Source organism: Rhodamnia argentea, chromosome 11 (assembly GCF_020921035.1).
Source record: "Rhodamnia argentea isolate NSW1041297 chromosome 11, ASM2092103v1, whole genome shotgun sequence".
NCBI lineage: Eukaryota > Viridiplantae > Streptophyta > Magnoliopsida > Myrtales > Myrtaceae > Rhodamnia > Rhodamnia argentea.
Window position 1 is genome coordinate 19,852,634 of NC_063160.1, and position 20,109 is coordinate 19,872,742.

The 20,109-nt window shown below is 42.7% G+C and overlaps 3 protein-coding genes across 4 annotated transcripts in view; 2 read left to right on the plus strand and 1 right to left on the minus strand.

The window, feature by feature from the left end:
* LOC115735585 (DNA repair protein REV1) overlaps window positions 1-20,109 on the plus strand; it is an 870,695-nt gene that overhangs the window by 27,611 nt on the left and 822,975 nt on the right. The gene's annotated exons all lie outside the window — the stretch shown is intronic.
* On the minus strand, window positions 2,471-4,176 carry LOC115735927 (gallate 1-beta-glucosyltransferase 84A24-like). The gene has a single exon (XM_030667375.2). It carries the CDS (start codon window positions 4,114-4,116, stop codon window positions 2,596-2,598), a length of 1,521 nt encoding a protein of 506 aa, XP_030523235.1. The 5' UTR covers window positions 4,117-4,176; the 3' UTR covers window positions 2,471-2,595.
* LOC115735931 (general transcription factor 3C polypeptide 5-like) lies at window positions 9,857-14,720 on the plus strand. The gene is made up of 14 exons (XM_030667379.2): window positions 9,857-10,102; window positions 10,188-10,482; window positions 10,605-10,697; window positions 10,811-10,901; window positions 11,559-11,625; window positions 11,746-11,788; window positions 12,037-12,208; window positions 12,320-12,427; window positions 13,013-13,081; window positions 13,287-13,425; window positions 13,608-13,806; window positions 13,944-14,032; window positions 14,150-14,189; window positions 14,326-14,720. The coding sequence occupies exons 1-14, from the start codon at window positions 9,932-9,934 to the stop codon at window positions 14,496-14,498; spliced, it is 1,749 nt and encodes a 582-aa protein (XP_030523239.2). The 5' UTR covers window positions 9,857-9,931; the 3' UTR covers window positions 14,499-14,720.

Sequence of the window (20,109 nt, forward strand, 5' to 3'; positions counted from 1 at the left end):
TCGAATAACACCCAGCGCTCGTCTATCCAGCAATTCCCAATCAGCTTGCTTCATCGTCTCTGGTTTCTCCCCGCACATGGGCAAGTGTAGCTTCATCCGATATAGATAGTCTTTAATCTGCATCTTCCGAAAACCAAAGTCCTTCCTCTCAAATTTGTCGATTTTCACTTTTACTTCTTCTGTCGCCATCGATTCGCTTCAACTCGACAAGCCTAGCTCTGATACCAATTGTTGCGCGGAACAAGCGATCGAGCAATAAATAAATAGAACAAGAAAATAAATCGGACACCGGATGTACGTGGTTCGGTCGTAGAAACCTGCGTCCACGGGGAGAGCAGCAACGAATTTCACTATAGAACGAGCGATACACGGAAATTACAGAGCCACACTCGAGTCACTCAAACACTCTCGGTGTTTCCCAAGTCCCAATTACATTCAAGAACGCACACGGTGTTTAGCCCTCAATTCCTAACGTAATAATCTCGCAATCTCGCAAAGGAATTACACAAATCTAACCTCAAGATTTAATCGTCTTCGACACTTGAATTCTTGATGTAATTCCACGAACAAAACGAAGTCCTAATGTCAAGCACTCGCTTGAAAACGGCGCTTCAAGAACTCCTACGATTTCTTCGGATGAAATTCACAAATAATGAAGCAACTTCTGCCAAGCACTCAAGAGAATGGCGTTTCAAGACTTCTGCATCACATGATCAATCCCCTTTTTCAAGTTTATATACGTGCCCGTGTTGACCGAATCAACTTTTGCCCAAGTTGACCGAAACCGAATCCCAGTTGACCGAATCACAATCCAATTCGAAGTCCAGTTGCAATTATCCTATTCAAAACCGTAGATATCATCATCCAGTAGAAAAAACTGATATATCCTCCAACTTGGGATATCACCGAATGAAGGATAATTATCGTGGGTTCGAAACAAACTTTATCCAATCTTGATCGCATCTTCAAAATTACATCCGTTAAGATAACTTTCACGATCAAAAATATAATTATTTCGAAATTCAGATTTTCGTTTCGGGCTTAAACTCGAGACATATTTCTAACAGATCTAAGTATCAGATTAACAATCTCTCCTGTTATATGAAAGATTGCCGTCCTATGGATAGGCTTTAATCAATCAATTCGCGCGCGCGCACGAGGACACCGACTTTTTCCCCACCGAACCACCGGTAGCTGAAGCTAAAAGTAGGACTTTGCATGAGAAGAGGAAGGATAATGCAATTGTGGTCAGCATGAGCCGAAATAAATGCCCAAAAGGACACAACAAATCCGTGGCTACAGCAATCGTCCAAAGTCCTTTTCTTGCTCGAAATCAAAGGGCACTCCTGCCGCCGCCGTTCCAGATGATATATAAAGCCCTGGCTCGCCTTCAACTAGCTGCAGTTTCATGTTTTTAGCCAAGCTAATCGTTGGGTAAAGCATCCGGGGGACAGCTGCAAGCACCTTTTTTCAGATGGTCACGTTTTCTGAAGACCGGACGGTAGACCTGACACCCTCCTTGAAATAAATGACTTCTGGTCCGGAGGGCTCGGTTGAGCTTTGAGCCCCGTGCTCAGCTGATCGCTTTCTTAATTCGTGTCGGTCTGAATCCAGCAAGCGTTGGCTGAGCTTAACACCAATTAAGAACAAACATAGTACCCATACCCAGCCATTCATCCGCTGTCGCTACCCCGATTTTCTAGGGACGAATATTCGGACTGATGCCTCCTGCGATGTTGGATTGGCCGACTGTCCTTTGGGATTTGCGCTGTCTTCGCCCGGGGTAAGTCAACCCGCAGTTAAAATTTAATCCAATCGATTAAGGAGTAATTAATGATCCCGATGCGAACTGGGATCTTTCTCCAAACTCACGTAAAAACCATTAAGAAATTACTATGTGTTAAGCTTGTTTTACGTGAAGTTTCCTTGTGAGGCAATTGTTGATACCGGTGAAGCTAGAGAAGGCTTTATTTTTATCATTTGACCGTGACTATGTTTTAATCCATGGGTCTGGTCTAATTTGAAAAAAAAAATGATTATTTACCTGCACCGTACGCACACCCCACTTAGGGAAATTAACCTTTGTCAACTCTAAGCTAAATAGATAGATTAACAACACTCTACATCAGAAAGCAAATCGACGGCCATATATATAAATATATTGCAACCGCCGTAGTGGAAACTAGGACGTTGAAAATTATAACATGTAGCGAGTTGTCATATATGAAAGGTGATAGAGACTCAAACATTTCGTGAACAATTTTTTTTTCATTACCGTGTCGATCTTGCCTTGTCGTGACTTCACGATCGGCTCAATTTACTAAATTAATTAGACTGGCTAAGAACTTGAAAATGAGAAAATCGTCTCTAAAAGCATCGAGTTGTAATTCCGGATGTCAGAGTTGAATCAGCATTGAGCTTACAGGCATCGAAAGCATTCAAGTAATTTATTGGCTCTTAGATAAGACCGTCCATCCCTATTCCATCAAAACCAAGATTTATCCCCAACATCACCAGGCCTGGTCTGATTTCGGCCGGACCTTCCAATCAACTCATCCACGTGTCGGCGGCGCCAGGCAAGTCACGTCCTCCCCTTTAGGAGGAGGAGACCAGCTCCACCTTCCCATTGGTCGCTGCTCCTCCTCTGACCACCTCCGGAGCTTCGACCGTCGTTGACTTGCTGCCCTTGGCGAGGGCAACCTCAACGCTCCTCCTCTTGACCTCATCCACGAACGCTTGTATGTTCCTGTCCGAGGACCCTCCCTCCGCCACGGCCGCCTCCGCCGCCGCCTTCCACTTCAGCGCATTCCTCTTCATCTCCGCCGCCTTCTCCCCGACCGTCGCCTTGAGCAGGCACTTCTCCACCACGTCGCGGGTGATGAGCTTGTCCTCTGCCTCGCCGCGGCACATCCGGATCCCGACCTTGAACACGTCCACCAGGTACTTGGCGTCAGTCACCTGGTCCCCCCACTGCGGGAAGGCCACGACCGGCATCCCCGAAGCGAGCGCCTCCATCGACGAGTTCCATCCACAGTGCGTCACGAAGGCAGCCACTGCCGGGTGGGCCAGCACCTGCTCCTGCGGGCTCCACTGCACCACCATCCCTTTATCGCCGGCCTTCTCCTGGAACCCCTCGGGCAGCGTCAGCACGGTGTAGCCGGAGTCCTTGTGCGGCGGCTTCATCACCCACAAGAAGTTCACGCTGGAGTTCAATAGCCCGTACGCGATCTCGTCCCACTGGTCCTGCTTCAGGTACACCACGCTGCCGAACGAGACGTACACCACCGATCCCGCAGGCTTCGAGTCGAGCCACCCGAGGCAGTCATCGGCCTTCATGAAGTCCCCACGCACATTCGCATTCGGGGCCTTCGGGTTCTTGAACAGCGGGCCCACCGTCTTTATCGGGCATATCTTGGACATGTACTCGATTATCTCGAGCTCGAGCTCCTGGAACGTGTCCATCAGTATACAGAAGGGCTTGTCGAGGTTCTTGTACTGTCCGAGGATCGCCCGGCGGAGGAAAGGGTACGGGGTCGTCGGGTAGAGGAAGCTGGGGACCTCGTCGTGCTTGAGGAGCGGCATGCATGGGAGCTGCACGTCGATCTCCATCGCCGACTCGCTCGGGAACGGGACGAGGCCGTGGTAGTAGTGGTAGTAAGCGGCGAAGCAGGCGCAGGACTGGACCCAGAGCATGGCCGAGGGGAGGCCGAGGCTGTCGGCCACGTCGGAGACCCAGGGGATGAAGGGGTTGTTGATGAGGCACGAGACGGGGCGGCCGCGGTCGGCGTTGCGGCGGATCATGTCGGGGATGAGCACCTTGCCGACCTTCTCGAGCTGGGGGAGGTACTGATCGAGGTCCTGGCGGCGGGGCTCGTCCTCGTCCCAGCCGTCGTGGAAGAACTCGAAGCGGATGAAGCCGTCGCCGAAGGGGGCAGGGTCGTCGCCAATGTTGCTGGCCTTGCGCATCTGCTTGCCGATGCTGTCCGGGGTGGTGAAGGTGACGAGGAGGCCCTTGGAGGCGAGGCGCTTGCCGAGGCGGAGCAGCGGGTTGACGTGGCCTTGGCCGGGGAAGGAGACCAAGAGCACGTGAACCAGTGATTCTGGATCGCAACCCATTCTTTTTTTTGGTGAGAGAAATGGTGTGTGTTTGTGTGCTTTTTGTGTGGTGAGAACGGGAGGAGGGAGAGACTGAGAATATATATACGTGATGAGTGTTTTTTTGGGGGGTTACATTGCATGGGTTTGGATTAGGAGAGACTGGTAGGTGGGTCGAGAGATTGAAGGTTTGGTTTAAGAAGGAGGAATCCAAAACAAGTACCAATTTTTGGTTAACAGGTCGGGCAACATTTGGATTAGAACGAAGAGTTTTGGAGCTGTGATTCCTCGTCTCGTCTCTGACATGATGGATCTGACTCAGCCGACGATGTAAACCCGGTCTTCGTGATCATGCGGCATGTGTCTGCACAAAGCAACGAGGAAATAAGTGATCGCAAACCATCAATTCTTCAACATAGAATTCGTGTACGTCATTTCCGACAACGGGCGACCACAAAAAAAATAAAAAATAAAAAAAGAAAGAAAACACAAAGGTTTGCTCATTGTGCCTTGTCTTGTTGTCGATGTATAGATTTGCAATGGGGGACTCATCTTTCTACGGGTCGTTATTAAATGGGTGACTTGGGACGGGTAAAAAAAAGAAAAAGAGGGCGTGGAAAGAGTTCAACCCAAATAGATCAATCTATTGCAATGTAAATTTAGTGACTCCTACCCGATCCACAACGATCCGACTCTAGGAAAATTCATATCCAAACCGAGGTGAGAATGCGCAATAAGAGAGCACAAGAGCGAGAGAAAATGAAGAGAAAACCATAAAAGTGGGTTGAGTGTAGGTAAGTTGTAAATCCATTTATGACTTATATACGATCCATTTAACACTCATATTATATATAAATTCGAATTCATATAACAACTCATCCCACTGTATGTGGATTAAGAAATTGAGTCATGGCCCATTTGAACAAGACTAATCGGCATATGGACTTCCCTGGACCAACAATAACGTCCGCTAAAACGATGAGGGCATCATGTTGAAGATCCGTTTCACATTGATTGTCGGAACACGATTAGTAAACAAGATGGGCAAAGAGGTGGAAATATCATGGGCCATGCCGCCCTGCAAATGATGACGTCGTGATACAAGAAGGAAAAAAAAATGATTTTTGAGGGATTAGGGACGTCGTTGTACCTTGTTGTTCAATTTTGAATCGCGCGCGGACATAAACGTGTGGAAATTTTCTCAGACATGCAGGAGTTCCAGTCAGCCCACATGCTACGCCACTCCTCGGATTACCGCTATCCGATGAAAACTCAGCTTTCGATCGCTAAATATCCTTCTCGTCTTCTTCCTTTCGCGTCGCTACCGTTTTCGTTTCCGGTGGCTCGCATTTCTCGACGGATTGAAGAGTCAAGCTGGGTTCGAGTTGTCTTATGTAATTATCAGTTCCTATCAGGATATGGTGGGAGGTCGACTTTGTCGTGTCAAATGGAAAAAAAAAAAAAAAAACCTTAGTGAAATACGAATATGGCAAAGGGATGCTAGAGAACAATGCAGAATCCGCTCGACTCTTGGTCTTAACAGTCGGGTGCTCTCGCAAGAAAACCAACGACTCCGACTCGACGAGGAAAGCCTTAGATGCGTGAAAACCGCGATCGGGTGACGGGGTACGCAGGAAATCGGAGTCGAGACACGTTCAGCTCGATGCCAAGTAAACAGCCTTCGCATGTAATTTTTTGTTTAAAAGGCTTTAAACCATCAAAGGATGACCCCGAGACATGTCTTACTCATTATCCCTAAAAAAAAAAGAATTATTATTATCAGTTTTTTTTTTTTTTTTTTTGGGTTTTGGGGGGTCGTCGGTAGTTGGAAGTCTTTCGAGTGTGGATTTGGTAGGAAGGACCAACTTACATTTTCAAAACGAAAGTTAGTGCAGATGTTTCGGTGTCTTCTTTGAATATTACTCTCTCTCTCTCTATCTCTCCCGCTCCCACTGCCTTATTCATGCCCAGACAAAACATATGTTGGTCTGATTGGATTTGGATCCATCAATGCATCATCATTAAGGAACTTCACCAAATAAGTCGACCAGTCTAGTTAGTTTTCACTCGGCAAGATGGCAGACGAAAGATCACATGGCACCGATTCAACGTGTTAGTTTGTGTTTCAGTAGAGGCACATATCTCCTACTTACCAGTCAATCAACTCATCCAAGACCTAAAAGTTTAAAGATAAGAACCATATCTTTACTCGGACGAAGCAGACCATGCGGCTCGCTAGCTCGGTTCGCGATGAGTTTCGCTATGTTTCCATCGAGGCCTATTTCACTTATTTGCAGAAAAACATCCAAGACCCATCAATGATATAAAGAGATCGACGGCTCCCGAAAATTTACGTTTTGGTGAGTCTGCGAAACAACGCGGTCGAGTTTGCATTCAAAGTTTCATAATGAACTTCGAACTGAGCCATCATAACATTAGTCGTCACGAAATCTTGATGAGCTATGTGTCCCTAGCATTGGCGGCATATTCTCATCTAAACCCTAATGATCAAGCCGAGAGGAGGAGGATACGGCCATCTTTTTCACTTGTCAGCCGTGGCTGATTCTCCCGGCAAGAACGGAACTTCTGTTCCGCCCAATGGAAAGTGCATGGACAGTGCAGCAGCGTGGATCGTGGGCGTCCTACTAGATTTTCATCTGAACACTCGAATGCCCTTCCGTGGAGCAGAAGAGACTGTCGGTGCGACACTGTGGACGACCGAGCGTTGCACCTAATCCCCGTTCGAACAGGCCGCCGATAACTCTCACGTCAACTTAAGGGATGCACGACAAGAAAGATGACTGTTGAAATGATTGAGAGAATTCTCCTGGCCTTGCTTTTGTGGAGGTAGTTCTCAGCTACCTCCGCCTGTTGAACTGGAAATGGCACGACGGTGGATGATGGGGCTGCTTTAGTCTAATCCATCTCCTTGTCAGCAAATGAGGGCCCCTTCTATTCCTTCTAGGAAAAATATTCCGAAACGTCCTAAACCTACTGTGCTTTGCTTAATTCAATCCTAAATTTTTTAATTTTATCAATTGAGTCATTCCACACTTTGTCAATTGAATCCATCCGGTTAATTTTAATCAGAAATTTAAGAATTTTGCTAGCATATCAGTTTTTTTGTAACTATGATAGTAACGATATGTTATGAGTTATAAATTCTTGAAGGGTTGGACCCTATAATCATTTTAATTTTTAACTATATTTTATTTATTTTTTATGATTCAGAATAGGCTATTAAATGCACGACCATCTAGAGAAAGATGGATTAATATTTGATAGTGATGAATGAAACGAATAGCCTTTTGCGTTTGTGATTGAGTCAAGAGCAAAGTCCGCTAAAAAGTATCAAGTTTCATACTTAGGGCCTTCGCTGCAGCAGGCGAGGCAACCCTTGCCAGTCAAAGTGAAAGAACAAAATATAATTAAAAAAGAAAAAAAAATGTATTAACAAATATCTACGTCACGACCGGCGCTATTCCGATTAAAATTGGACGGGTAAACTGAATTAGTACAAATGCAATAGACTTGTGATTTATTTATTTTTTGTACTTTTCTCATTAAAACGATGGTGGTTTTATGCCTATCTCCGCGAACTCACATTTAAATAAGAAGATGGATTGTTGCGTTAGTTTTGCTCTTAGTAACCGGTTAATTACAATAATGCTCTTGGGTTATAAAAAAGCAAAAAAAAGTGTTAAATTCACTCTTTAAATTTTTTCTTTCTTTGTACTGTCTATTCTTTTGTCTTACATAGTTTTGAGGTCCTCTTATTATGTCAGTTCACTTAAAAAAACAGCTTCGAACTAGAAGATACGTTGCTTTTGTGAGGAAAAAAGAATCGTATGCTGGCCGCATGAAGTTATCCTTTAAATTTAGACTTCCATTGGTTTTGCAAAAACAAATAATTTAAAAATTATTTTATTAAAAATTATCGCTCCTATAGCTAATAAGAATTAGTTAATGAAAAATATTTTTATTATAAATATAAATTTATATCTAATTATTTTAATGAAATATAAAAAAAATTCGTCCATTAATATTTGTAAGTGATACGACCAACCATTTTTAGGAAATATATTTCAAAATCACTCATTTTTTGAAAACAAATGCAACATTAAGCTCCATTTATTTCATGAAAAACAACTTTCCGGGAAACGTTTTTTGGATTTTTCGTCTTTTGGTTCGCGAAAAATAAGTTAGTCTAGAAAAATATTTTTCATCCGTGAGAAAAAAATCCTTTCAAAAGTAGAGAAAATATTTTCCTGTTTTTGAAAAAGAAAAACTTTTCTTCATCTTTCATTTCTCCCCTCTTTCACACTTCCTTTTTTTATAATTATTTTTTTACTTTATTTTTTAAAAAATGTTGGAAAATTTTTATTTTTAATTCGAAAATTTTTATTTTTTTTCTCTTTTTTTAAATTATTTTTTTATTTTTCTTTTCTTTTTTTCTTTTCTCCTCCTTCCTCCTCCCTCCCCGCCGCTCCTTCCTCTTTCCACCGTCGCGACTCGCCGCCATCGATCGGAGCGACTCGACCACTTCCCAGTCGTACTGCTGCTTCTGCTCCGTCAGCAGGCGGTCCTGATTGGCTATCATCTCGATCGAGCTCTTCTCGCTCTGCAGGTATCAGGGACATCGCTTCGTCCGCCGCTGACGCGGCCGCAATCCGCTCCTTCTCGAGCTCCATTGACGCCGCGATCGCTCTCCGCCTCTCGTTCTTCACCATCTTCCTCAAGGCTAGAACGTCGAAGACTTCGTCCTCCGAACGGGTGCATTCTCTATCCTCCTCCTCCTTGTCATATTCTACGACGAGTTCGTTGGCTTTACCTGCAATTTTCCCCACGAGCGCTTTACTGGTCACCAACTCGTTCGATTTCGGCGAAGTGAAAGTCTTTAGAAACTTCAAATCGACGCGATTTCGAGAAACCTCATCCGAATCTCCTAATTCACTTGCTTTTCGCTTGAATTCACACAAGAATCGGACAATCCCTTTGCTACTGAGGCCAAACGGCAAGGCCTTGAGCCCTAATCGCGCAATCAGCACGAGGGCGACGGCAGTGAAGACCTGGCGTGAGCCTTGAGCGAGCTCGGGATCAGACGAGGTTTAAGGCAAAATTGGTCATACTCGCCTGCTTGGACTTGAACCCAACTCGTCCTCCTTGTTTCGTCGCACTGCGGCTACTGCACGATAATCCCCGCGTCTCTTTCCCTTCTTCATGCATGTAAAGGTGCATGATATTCTCCAAAAAATTTAATTAACTTTTGTTTTCCGTCAAAGAATTGATCAAACATCTGTCGCCGAGGTTTTGAGAGCGTTCTTTGTAGGCATACACATCTCTTGCTTCCGTTGCTTTTTGGGTCTTCGCATTGGTGATTTCGCTCTTGTGCTGAATTTGATCGTCACTCCTGTTCCGCTACACTATACTGTAGCGTTAAAGCTTGCGCCTTTGAGATTGGTTTCGGTCAGCTTGGCATTGGGTCTTGTTCTTTTTTGTTTTCACGTAGTTTGGCATGAATGAATGTTGAGATGTCCAGAATAAAGGTCGATTTAATACACAGTATGCATAAGAAAACTAGTTGCCTATGATCCCTTCGTGCTTAATGCCTCTCTCTGCATCGTCAGTCTTCCCTTATTGCCCATCACCTGTTCGGTGAAATTCCTCCACGAGGTGCTGATTCGCTTTAGGTAATTAATTCCGATGTGTAAGTCTGTGCAGGCGTATACTTCAGCTGAGACCTCTACTCTAGTCCCTGAAAATAGAGATTGATGTTTTAAGTTGGTTAGAATATGGATAAAGTTCTCTCTTTTTCTTACTGATTTCGTCTTTTGTTATGTTCTATTTTCCTAGTTACCGTACACAACAAACAATGGAAGATATAAAGGATGGAGCCATTTCTGGATGTTTGCCTAGCACTAAGACATTTGTTGTCCACTATCCGGGTTATCCTTCCTCTGCCTCGCGGGCTATTGAGACTCTTGGTGGAAGTGAAGGGATTTTGAAGGTGTTGCCTCAATCAGTTGCATTCTTAGCAGTCTTTTTGAGGTTTTTGGGGGCATATGTATCAACTGGAAGCTTGAACTTTGCAGGCACGCAGCTCCAATTCAAACCAAATGGAACTTCGTTTCCGGCCTGAAGACCCTTTTTGCCATCCTACTTTTGGGGAGCTTCGTCGATGCAATAATTTCCTGTTGAGAATATCAAAGAGGAGCAAGATGTGTACTAACCCTTCAATCACCCATGATCATGGTGCTGTCAGCGATACTGGAATGAGTCCAGTAGGAGATCAATGCACTAGTTCTTCTGGCGCCAATGAAGAAGAGCATCAAACGAGACTGTGTGCTGATATCGCTGCTCATGTCTCTGAGGCATATGTTTTTCAAGGTTAGAAGTTAACCGAAATTCATTTGCATCTCTTTGTCAATTCATTCTTTACAAATATGCTACAGGCTAGGATACTTGATGGATGATTTTATAACTAATGGTTGCCAACAAATTTTGAATAGGGATGGCTGATTATCAGCATGTTGTTGCTGTTCATGCGGATATTGCTCGAAGGAAAAAGAAAAAATCAGGAGAAGCTGAGGAGCCTCCCTTTGGTAAAAGCTTTCTCACGTTTCTAATATCACCTATCGTGTCAATAGGTTAACTTTTTTCCTTCAAAATTACTATTTGTAACTTCTCATTTTCCATTCTACAATGGTCTATATAGCAAAGGATGGTCTTACAAGTGCTGAAAGCGAGGATGTAATGATGATAGTTCCCCCGCTCTTCTCAGCCAAGGATGTGCCAACCACTTTAGCGTATGATTCTTTGCTCCTTTTGTGTCCTTTCTAATGATTGACCTACTTTATGATTCTATATTTGGAATTGGCTCTCGATTTATCCCTATTCTTTTGGCTCTTTGAATCTCATGTCTTTGAGTGATTGATAATGTTACTTTCTATTGATTCAGTTGGAATTTCTTAGCAAAGTATATATATTCTCACATAAATGAAGCAGAAGAGAGACACTGAAGAATTGATTTGCTTAATGAAGTTGTGGATTGGGTGAAATTGATACCTAAAATCTGATAATGTGTATTTGGAAAAACCACTAACCGTTTGATAGTCAAAACAAATTGGGTATAGTTTGCATCCCATCCAATGTAGGCATTATGATTGTCATTGCCCCCGAATGACTTACAGTAATAGAAGGAAAGTGGTGAATATTTTGAGGTAATGGAAGAAACAAGAGACAAGAGGGGAACGAGGACACCTGGGAGCATGAGTTCATACGAAGGATGGGTAATACCAAATGGCGAGAAGAAGTGATAAATAATAGCAAAAAGGAGGAACTATAAGTTATTACAGAGACAATTTAGATTTTGAGAATGATTCGTTAAGTTCTATGGATAAATAGAAAAACATCAAGAGCCATCCTCCTTTTAAAACATGTATTCTGTTGTTACTTTTTTTCAGGTTAAGCCGTCCCCGAGCCACTTCAAATTTAAAAAGGAAACAGGATACAGCCGCCGAGCATGTTGAGGTTTAATTTGCTGGCCTATTCTCACTAATACCATCTGAAAAGCTTCGTTTGGAAGACAGCAAAATAAAAGAATCATATCTGTACAACAATCTTAAGGAGGGTGCATTCCTTCTTTTGCAGGTTTTCGTGGAGAACAGTCTGGCACTTGATTTCAAGATCAAAAATATCCTAATTCTTAGTTGAATGATGCTTGGTAATGGGTATACTAAGATGGTTTCCAAACTTGGTATTCCAAGTGATGTGGCAATCTCATTATCTTTAATGAGTCTTGAACGTGACCTGCCCATCTCAGTATGCCGAATTGCAGAGTATACTCATTTCGTACAGCATTTTTAGTGTACTTTCACATATTCATACAGCAGCAAGCAGATTTATGTTTGTTCTTTATCTGTTTCACTTAATCATCTATACAGATACCAAAGATAATAGATTGGGACGAGCGACTAATCCAAGGATCAGATGAGTGGGAGAGGCAAATGGCTGTGTCTAAATTGTTCGAGGAGCGGCCCATATGGCCCAAGAATTCTCTTTATGAAAGATTGCTAGATAGAGGTTTGAACTTTGAAGTTCTTTCACTCAAAAGGTAGTCAGCATTATTCTTCTTTTTCCAAACGTGTCTTCAAATTCTAGTTTGTGATGATCTTAATTATTCTTCTGTCAGATAAATGTCGAATAATTTCCTTTAATATGTCAGATCTTGCAGCCTTCTCACAAATGTGGCATACTATTTCAATAATGGGCCATTTCTGAAGTTCTGGATTAGGAAAGGATATGATCCTCGTGAAGATCCCGATTCTCACATGTGAGGTTTCTATTAAAACAAAATCTTTTGTTGTGATCCTTTTCTATTCACGTTGTTCTTCTTTTGTTGTGATCCTTCTCTATATGTATTGTTCTTCCACTATGTTCTTGAGATGTCCATGGAAGGTGCAACCGTTGAGGAATCTAGGGTGAAATAGGTCAGTCAAAAGATAAACACGGGTCGATATGTTTGGTCTGTTTTCTGTTCCTATGCTTCTAATGATTGAACGCAAGGAGGTGGCGGGAGAGAGGAAGAGACTTATTGTTTCTTTGGACAGTACATTTTATATGTACAAGTAGTGATAGGCATCGGAAGTAGGGGTGACAACTTGTTTCCCATGTTTGTATTCTTGTCGGGTGTTTGTGCCATCGCCAAAATGTATTTTTACTAGTATTTTTTATCAGAATGGTTGAAATCATGTCAATTCGCATCAATTTTGAACTAGTGGCGTTGTGTAGTTTCTAGTTCAATATCTCAGTAAACTTTTTTGCTTGGGCCATGACATGACAAAACCCCGAGTTAGATATCGTTAGTGATTATGATATTATTTTCTTATGCATTTATCTGTTAATGCCGATAAAACAGATATCAAGGAATTGATTTTCGAGTGCCACAACCATTGCAAAGTAATTATGGTTTAACAGCAAATGACGAGTAAGTTCTTTTTACAGCCCCTTTTGGTCATTCTAGCAAATTTTATTGCTCTTATCAACTCTGCAGCACGAATGTTGAACTGCCTTGGTAGAAAGTGTTGTTGGATAGGATACCTAACCTATTTCACATGCTTTCTGCATTTAATTTTGTTGAGCCAAACTTCTAACTATTAATAAAGTCTTTCTCTCTTTTCTTTTGCTTATAGGTTGGAGCCTAGGTGGGAGGATATATGTGCTTTTCGTGTTTTCCCTCGCAAGAACCATTTATCGTTGCAACTGTGTGAACTTGTTGATGACTACATTCAACAAGAGATAAGGAATTCCCCAGGGAAGAGTACTTGCACGGTAAGCTTATCTTTCTCTCCCTTCTCTCACCTTCCCTGTCTGGCTTCTCCCTCTCCTTCTTTGTTTCCTGCCCACAATTCCATCTATGCAACACCAAGACATGGTTGTCATATCTGGATAAACACAGTTCTGTCTTTGTTGGATTATGTTTGAGGAAAATTCCATTGTTTTGTCCTTTGCAGTTTAAAACGGGGTGGTTCTCGGATCCTGTACTTGATAGCTTGCGACAACGTATTATGATGAGAGTCTTGTCTGTGTACCCAAAACCAGGTGCAGAGAGCTTTCTGAAACAAGCTTCAGAACGCTTTGAGAAGTCCAAAAAGATGAGGTTTCTTGACAACACAGTGAAGATTGATAAAAAGAAAGACCAACAAGACAAAGGTCACTATTCCCTCCTAATTTTTTTTACTTTGATGTTGCCTTTCCCCACCGCAAGGTTATTTTTGTGAAGCTCGTTTAAAAGAGCGGCAAAACTCTTGTTTAAGTTAATACTTGGAATGACTGATGGTAATCTTCAGGTGAAGAAAATCCAATAATAGATAGTGATAATGATGAAGAGGAAGAAGAGATTGATGATGACGGAGAAGAGGAAGTCGATGCATATGCGGTTAGTGATTCATTCATACTTGTTCAGCTTTCCTTTTGCAAATTAAGCAGCCCTTTCAGTCTCTCCTACATATTGTTCAATTCCTTACTGATTGAAGTTTTGTTGTCCTGTTTCTAGGTGGCCGAGGAGGGTGACATATCTCTGCAGTCATTCCCTTGTATCCTTGGTTTATATTCTAATCCAAAATCAGCATTCATGAAAGTTCGACAGCTTCTCATTTTATTCAGACACGAGTTTCAGTGAATTTTTGCTAACATAGACCGATATCTGGTCAATTTCCTATATATTGCTAGATGCACCTATGGAAAACATCTCTAGAACCTACTTGCAGGAGCTCTTTGGCAGTTTTCCATCCACGGAGCATGGTTTTGATGCGCAAAATGCTGATGGGAGCGATGGAGAGTTTCAGATATATGAGCAAGAAAGTGAGGAGAATTACTCCAATGATTATGAAGATGAAGATTAAGGTCTACGCATTTTTGGATGGAGCGGTTAACCCTTATATTGCTTCTTCCTTTCCCAGCCATGTTCTTCTTTTACTGTCATCATAATTTATTCACCATCTAGTTGTTATACTCACTAGGAGGCTAGCCGTGTAATGTAAATGAGGTTACGGAAAGCGTCTTGTACTTGTGATTTTAGTCACATTTTTGTGGTCATTTAATGAAATGTTGTCACCTTTCTTTTCCCTTGGATTTCTTTACAGATGGACCATTTGAGTATTGAAATTGAGTATAAGATGGCGATATGACCGGCGGCTGGGCCAGGTTTCGGCGAATGTTGACATGGCTCGGGGAGGCCAACCCCGGGTCTCCTAGGCAAATGCTGATGGTCGTGTGTCCTGTTTTCTTCGGAATTTTGTTGATATCGACCAAGGGATATGTTTTCATTGGAAGATACGAAATCTATCACTCTATCGAAAATGTTCGAAAAAGGGTAATCACAAATAGGACAATTTTAAGCACAATTACGTCGCAATTTTGACGGATAACCAAAACACCCATCTGCGATGCAGGGTGGCATCATGCATTTGTTTGGATATCGCTACCAAAAGCGGAAGTATAGAAACAAGAGAAGGATAGAGAGAGACGCTTGAATCTCCTCATAATTTAAGGGCCGTCATGTCTTGCTTCTGTCTTGATTTTCGAATTACGAATCATCATCGTAGGCGTGTACTTGAAAAATAGGAAAACAGAAGGAAATAGATGATGATGTCTTCGGACAAGCTTCGACAATTACCAAGTTTACATAGCCGAACAAAAAGAGGGAGAGAAATATGAGTGCAGAAATGCTCAGCGTCTTCCCCATTGAGAACTTCTTTATTGCTTTTACAGAAGCATGATAACCAAGGAGGTAATTCTTCGTCCTCCAAAGAGAGGGACATGGATGAACTCAGTCATTCCTACCATTGACATACCTGTGTCCCTCCCCGGGGCTCGGGCCGGAGTCCTTGATCCCTCCGAGAAGATGAAGCTGTTTAAAGCTATGTCCTCTGCCACTGGGTTTTGGCCTGACTTTCCTCGGAGACAACTCCTCGGGAGTAAGCTTAACCCTTCCAGCGACATTCCCGTCCAAGCTCGAAGCCCCCACCGGGCGACCCTCCGTCATCGAAGTCGTGGACATAAACAAGAAAAACAGCAGAAGTAGACAGAAAAGGGAAAGGAGGTCGACGGACTTTGCTCGTCTCGCCATTTTAGATGACTGTGTACAAGCTTTTGCGTGCTCTGTGCAAGAAGAAAGATTTGTTCGTGCGCGTTTTGGGCGCCCGGCGTTTGCTTTGGTTTCGCACTCGAGAGAGAGAGAGATAGAGTCGTTTGACTTTTTAAAGTGGAGATTTTCAACTGTTCAAAAGGCGTGGAACTTCACGAGCTTCCGCCACCCGACTTAGCTATATGTGCAAGGCAGCGTTACTATCATGATGGCCGGTTCCTCGTAAAACTGAAATTACTCCTGAAAAATAGGAATTGATACTGCCACATATTGTAACGGAACAAGTAAGCGCATATCACCCATTTGATCTTCGCAAAAATATTTAGCGTGAGGCTTCGGGTCACCCATCGAAATATTTCGATCCCGTAACTTTATTGATTCATCGAACTGTCAATGAATGTCAAATCAAAGTTGTAGTCGAAATCGTTATAGTTGGATTTGAACCGAGAAAGAAATAGGGCAAATCTACTTCTACAGTTCGAGCCATCCCCATCACATTGACAGGATGTTGTTATTCGGGCGGGAATCAACCTTCAATGGAATGACTTGAAAGATTGGGACAACCTTAAAAGAATTTTGCACAGCGTGGCATGCATGCAAAAGCTTATTGTAAGTAGCCAAACCCTCAAGTCAACTGAGATTTCCACGTGGCATCATAGCAATGGTTCCATCTTTGTGAGTAGGTGAATGTGCAACCTAAATTCTTGATCCCCGATATCCCAGCACAAATTGGGAGAATTTCATGGTTATCAATTCGTTGAAACTTTTTCAATTATCAAAAGGGCACTTCTTGATGGAAATTACTTAAAATCACATGATATTTTGATCCGATTTTCACAATATCGATCATGTTATGGTTTGCTTTTTAAAAATTTCTTTTTATTTTCGACTTCATTTTAACTAAAACACTTCATATTCTTGACTATTTAACCGAAATACTCCTCTCTCTCTCTTTTCTCAGCAAGTTATTCCTTCTTCTTCTTTTTTTTTTTAAACTACAATTGGCCAAGAATACCAACCTTAGTTTCCAGCATCGCTCTCAATCAGTTTCACAATATAAAAGACACTATTTGCTCAAAAAAATTGTTAATTTTTTAGGATGAGTACGAAAACAGTGCGGTCCGAAAGAAAATGTCGCCTTACGCAAACTAATACGATCCTAGCAAAGTTCCAAATGGTTGATCTTAAGTCGGCTTTGCATTCTCCTAGTCACTGTAGAACGAGAAGACTTCCTCAGTGGCAGTCAAATCATTGCCAAGAAGGGTTATAGATACATTTACATGGGCAACATTCCATGTCTGAAAATGAAATGTTCCAAACCTGCACATCTCCTTTCCCCGCAAGATTACATTTCAGACGACCTTTCGAGTTGCGTAAAGTGAGATTAGACCCCAAACCCCTTGACCTCAAAAGCCATGCAGAATTGCAGATTGAGAGACAGAGACAGGCGGTGGGCATGGATGGCCCGTCGCCACTACATATGTTACCAGCTGAAAACATGGACTTCCTTGTTTTTTTTTTCCTGGCCATGTTCATCGGACCTTCAAGATTGTTCTGTTCCTCGTGGATTTGAGCGTATGCACCAGGAAGTTAAAAGTACTTTCGGCCTTATGATGTGAGGCTGACAGCTTTTGCCCGATCATCCGAGGCCAACCTTGTGCAGTTGAATCTGCATAAAAGTTGCGGATTGCTTGACGTGGGGTTGAAGCAAATGTCATGTGTTAGGGGGAGTTCGTAACTTGGAATATAAGAGCATTGTGGGTCGAGCTATTGAATTTCTTTCCCGTTCAAGGTCAAAGCAAGACTGGAAAGGAGAGAGCTTGAGCATCCCTAGGGCATTAAGCCTGGCATGTTTCCCTCTCGTTTGTAGCCATGAGTGGCCAAAACTCAAGTCCGTTCTTTCCCTCTAGGGTAGATGCGGGATAGGGTCTAGTGTAGCTACCAGGATCAGTATCACGTTAATCAATGTGTTATTCCTAAATCATCATTGCACGGAGAAAGTTGCCTTCAAGGCCCCAGTGTCTTGTGAGTTTTTGATTACTTAGTCTGACTTGGAGCTCATGAGATTGGAGATTGAAAGCGGGGCTAAATCTCAGTTAAGCTAAGATAACGTTTGAACGAATGAGGATAAAAACCAGATTCGATCAATCCCCTCAATTTTTTTAATTTAGATGAGAGTCCTCGACAAGATTTCGAATTTATGGAAAAGCAAATCTACGACGAAAATACATGTGTAACAATCCGTCCCGCTGAAAATAATTAATCTGCGAATAATAAGAAGGTTAGGTAGCACGAATCTTTATGATTAAAATCACGTCGTCTCAAAACCCTACTTTTTCCGACTTCCTTCACGTCTACAAACTAAGTGAACAAATTAAAAAAAGTTAAGACGATGAAAAAGCTAAAGGTACCTGCATATTATGACAAGAACACAGTTATTCAACTTGTGCTGATGTTGTAGTATTCAAGAGTTGCGGCTGAGAGGGGGGCGTGTACTGGTTTGACATCAAACTTGTTCCAAAAGATACCACAAACATCAATAAGGAATGCCCATTGTCTGACTTTTTTTACTTATGTAAACATTAATTTAGGCTAAACATACGCTAGTCGCCCCTCATTAATCACATATGTGTCAAGGAAGCAAGTACCCACCACATCAATCACTTGGAATGTAGAGAAAAGATACTTGAACTATCCCCCAGTTTTCAATTCTTGACCTAGGGACTTCAATTCCAGCTGAGCAGGCCCAGGATAACGCTATTTAAAGGCACAAGGAGACTCATAAACACACACGGCCATCTTTGTTACAAAACCCTCACAAGTCCCACAGTTCTCAGGTTACATGAGATGGCAAGATCAAGAGTCTCTCTCACTTCAGCTCTCCCGCTGCTTCTTCTTCTACTACTGATGACTTGTGCTCTGCTTAACACTGAAGCTAGATCACTCAAGAGCATCCCCACCAACTTGCCTGGCTCGTTCAACAGTTTGCATCTCAGGATCACGATCAGGCACTCGGGGCCGAGCCCGAGCGGTCCCGGGCACAAGTACAGGAAGCTGGCCCAATTCTTCGGGTGGACTAAAACATCCGGCCCTAGCCCGGGCATCGGTCACTAGTATGCATGATTAATGCACTAGTCTCAGCTTGTACGTGGTCATTCTTAGCTAATCTTGTCATCTAATCCAATCCCCTCGTGTACTACTTAGATCACACATTCCTAGTCATCCGACACTAAAACTTATGGCGGTTCACTGAATTGACGTCGAATACATAACGGCAATGACTATCTGGAAAATTTTATATGATGTGCATTATCGTATTATCAAACCTCTACGTGATTACTCGAGATGTACTTCGATAGTAGCAATAGCACATATAGTCATGTGCATCCAGCACATTTTCCTTGTGTTTTATATATCTCATATCGGTAATACGACACGTGCTATAGAATGTGACAATACTTTTGGTTCAACCCAATTCCCATTTCCTTCACAAGCATCTCAAGTTGATACTGAAGGCTCCAGCCGAAGTTGATGCAACTTATTATTTGCTGATATCTCTCTCGCAAGGCCCTGGCCCAAGGAAAAAGGGCCTTTCATCTTCGTGGGCTTCCAGCCTCCAGCAGCAGAAAGAGCCCAAATTATGTAATCTTGGGCCTTCGAGGCTTCAAGCTTACGGCCCATAACTGAATGCAGCTCTCATCTGATGGAGAATCTCTCTATCTCTTCATATTTCTAGAAGGAGGACAGATCTCGAGAGAGACTTGTTCTTCACCTACTTCATAACTGATCATGAAAGTTGGCCAGTCATTGGCCTGACTACGTTAAATATATGAGTTTATACTAATACAGGCTGCCTTTGACAATGATTATTTTTGTATTTCTAGTCCTAACTCCACCAACCACCAAGGGGTACGTTCCGTCCAAGTCATGTTCCCTCATGCCCCTATTGAAAAGTTAAAATGATCAGAGCAGATTGGACATTATGGCATGCATTGGAGAATTATATTTCAGGTGAACCAGATGGGATTTTAGGATATTCCGGTCTGGTTGGGGCAAGTTCTGATCAATCCAAAATCAAAATAATTGGCAAATTTTGAATGGAGAGGGGATGAGGTGGGGAGGAAAAAGTCTTTTTCAAGTCCATGGAATGGAGAGGGGAGAGTCTCTTTCCCAATGTGTTTTTGAACTGTTCTGACAAGGTTTGGTGTGGAGGATGAGGAGTGGACCAGCTGACATTTTCGTTTTAGCAATTGTTGTTGCCGAGTCAATTCTTGCCATTTTGATTTGGGACAGATTGTAATTTGCTGTAGATGGATAAGGTTTTTTTTTGCCATGCCGTCATCTCATGTAAGAGTTTAGGCCACGGA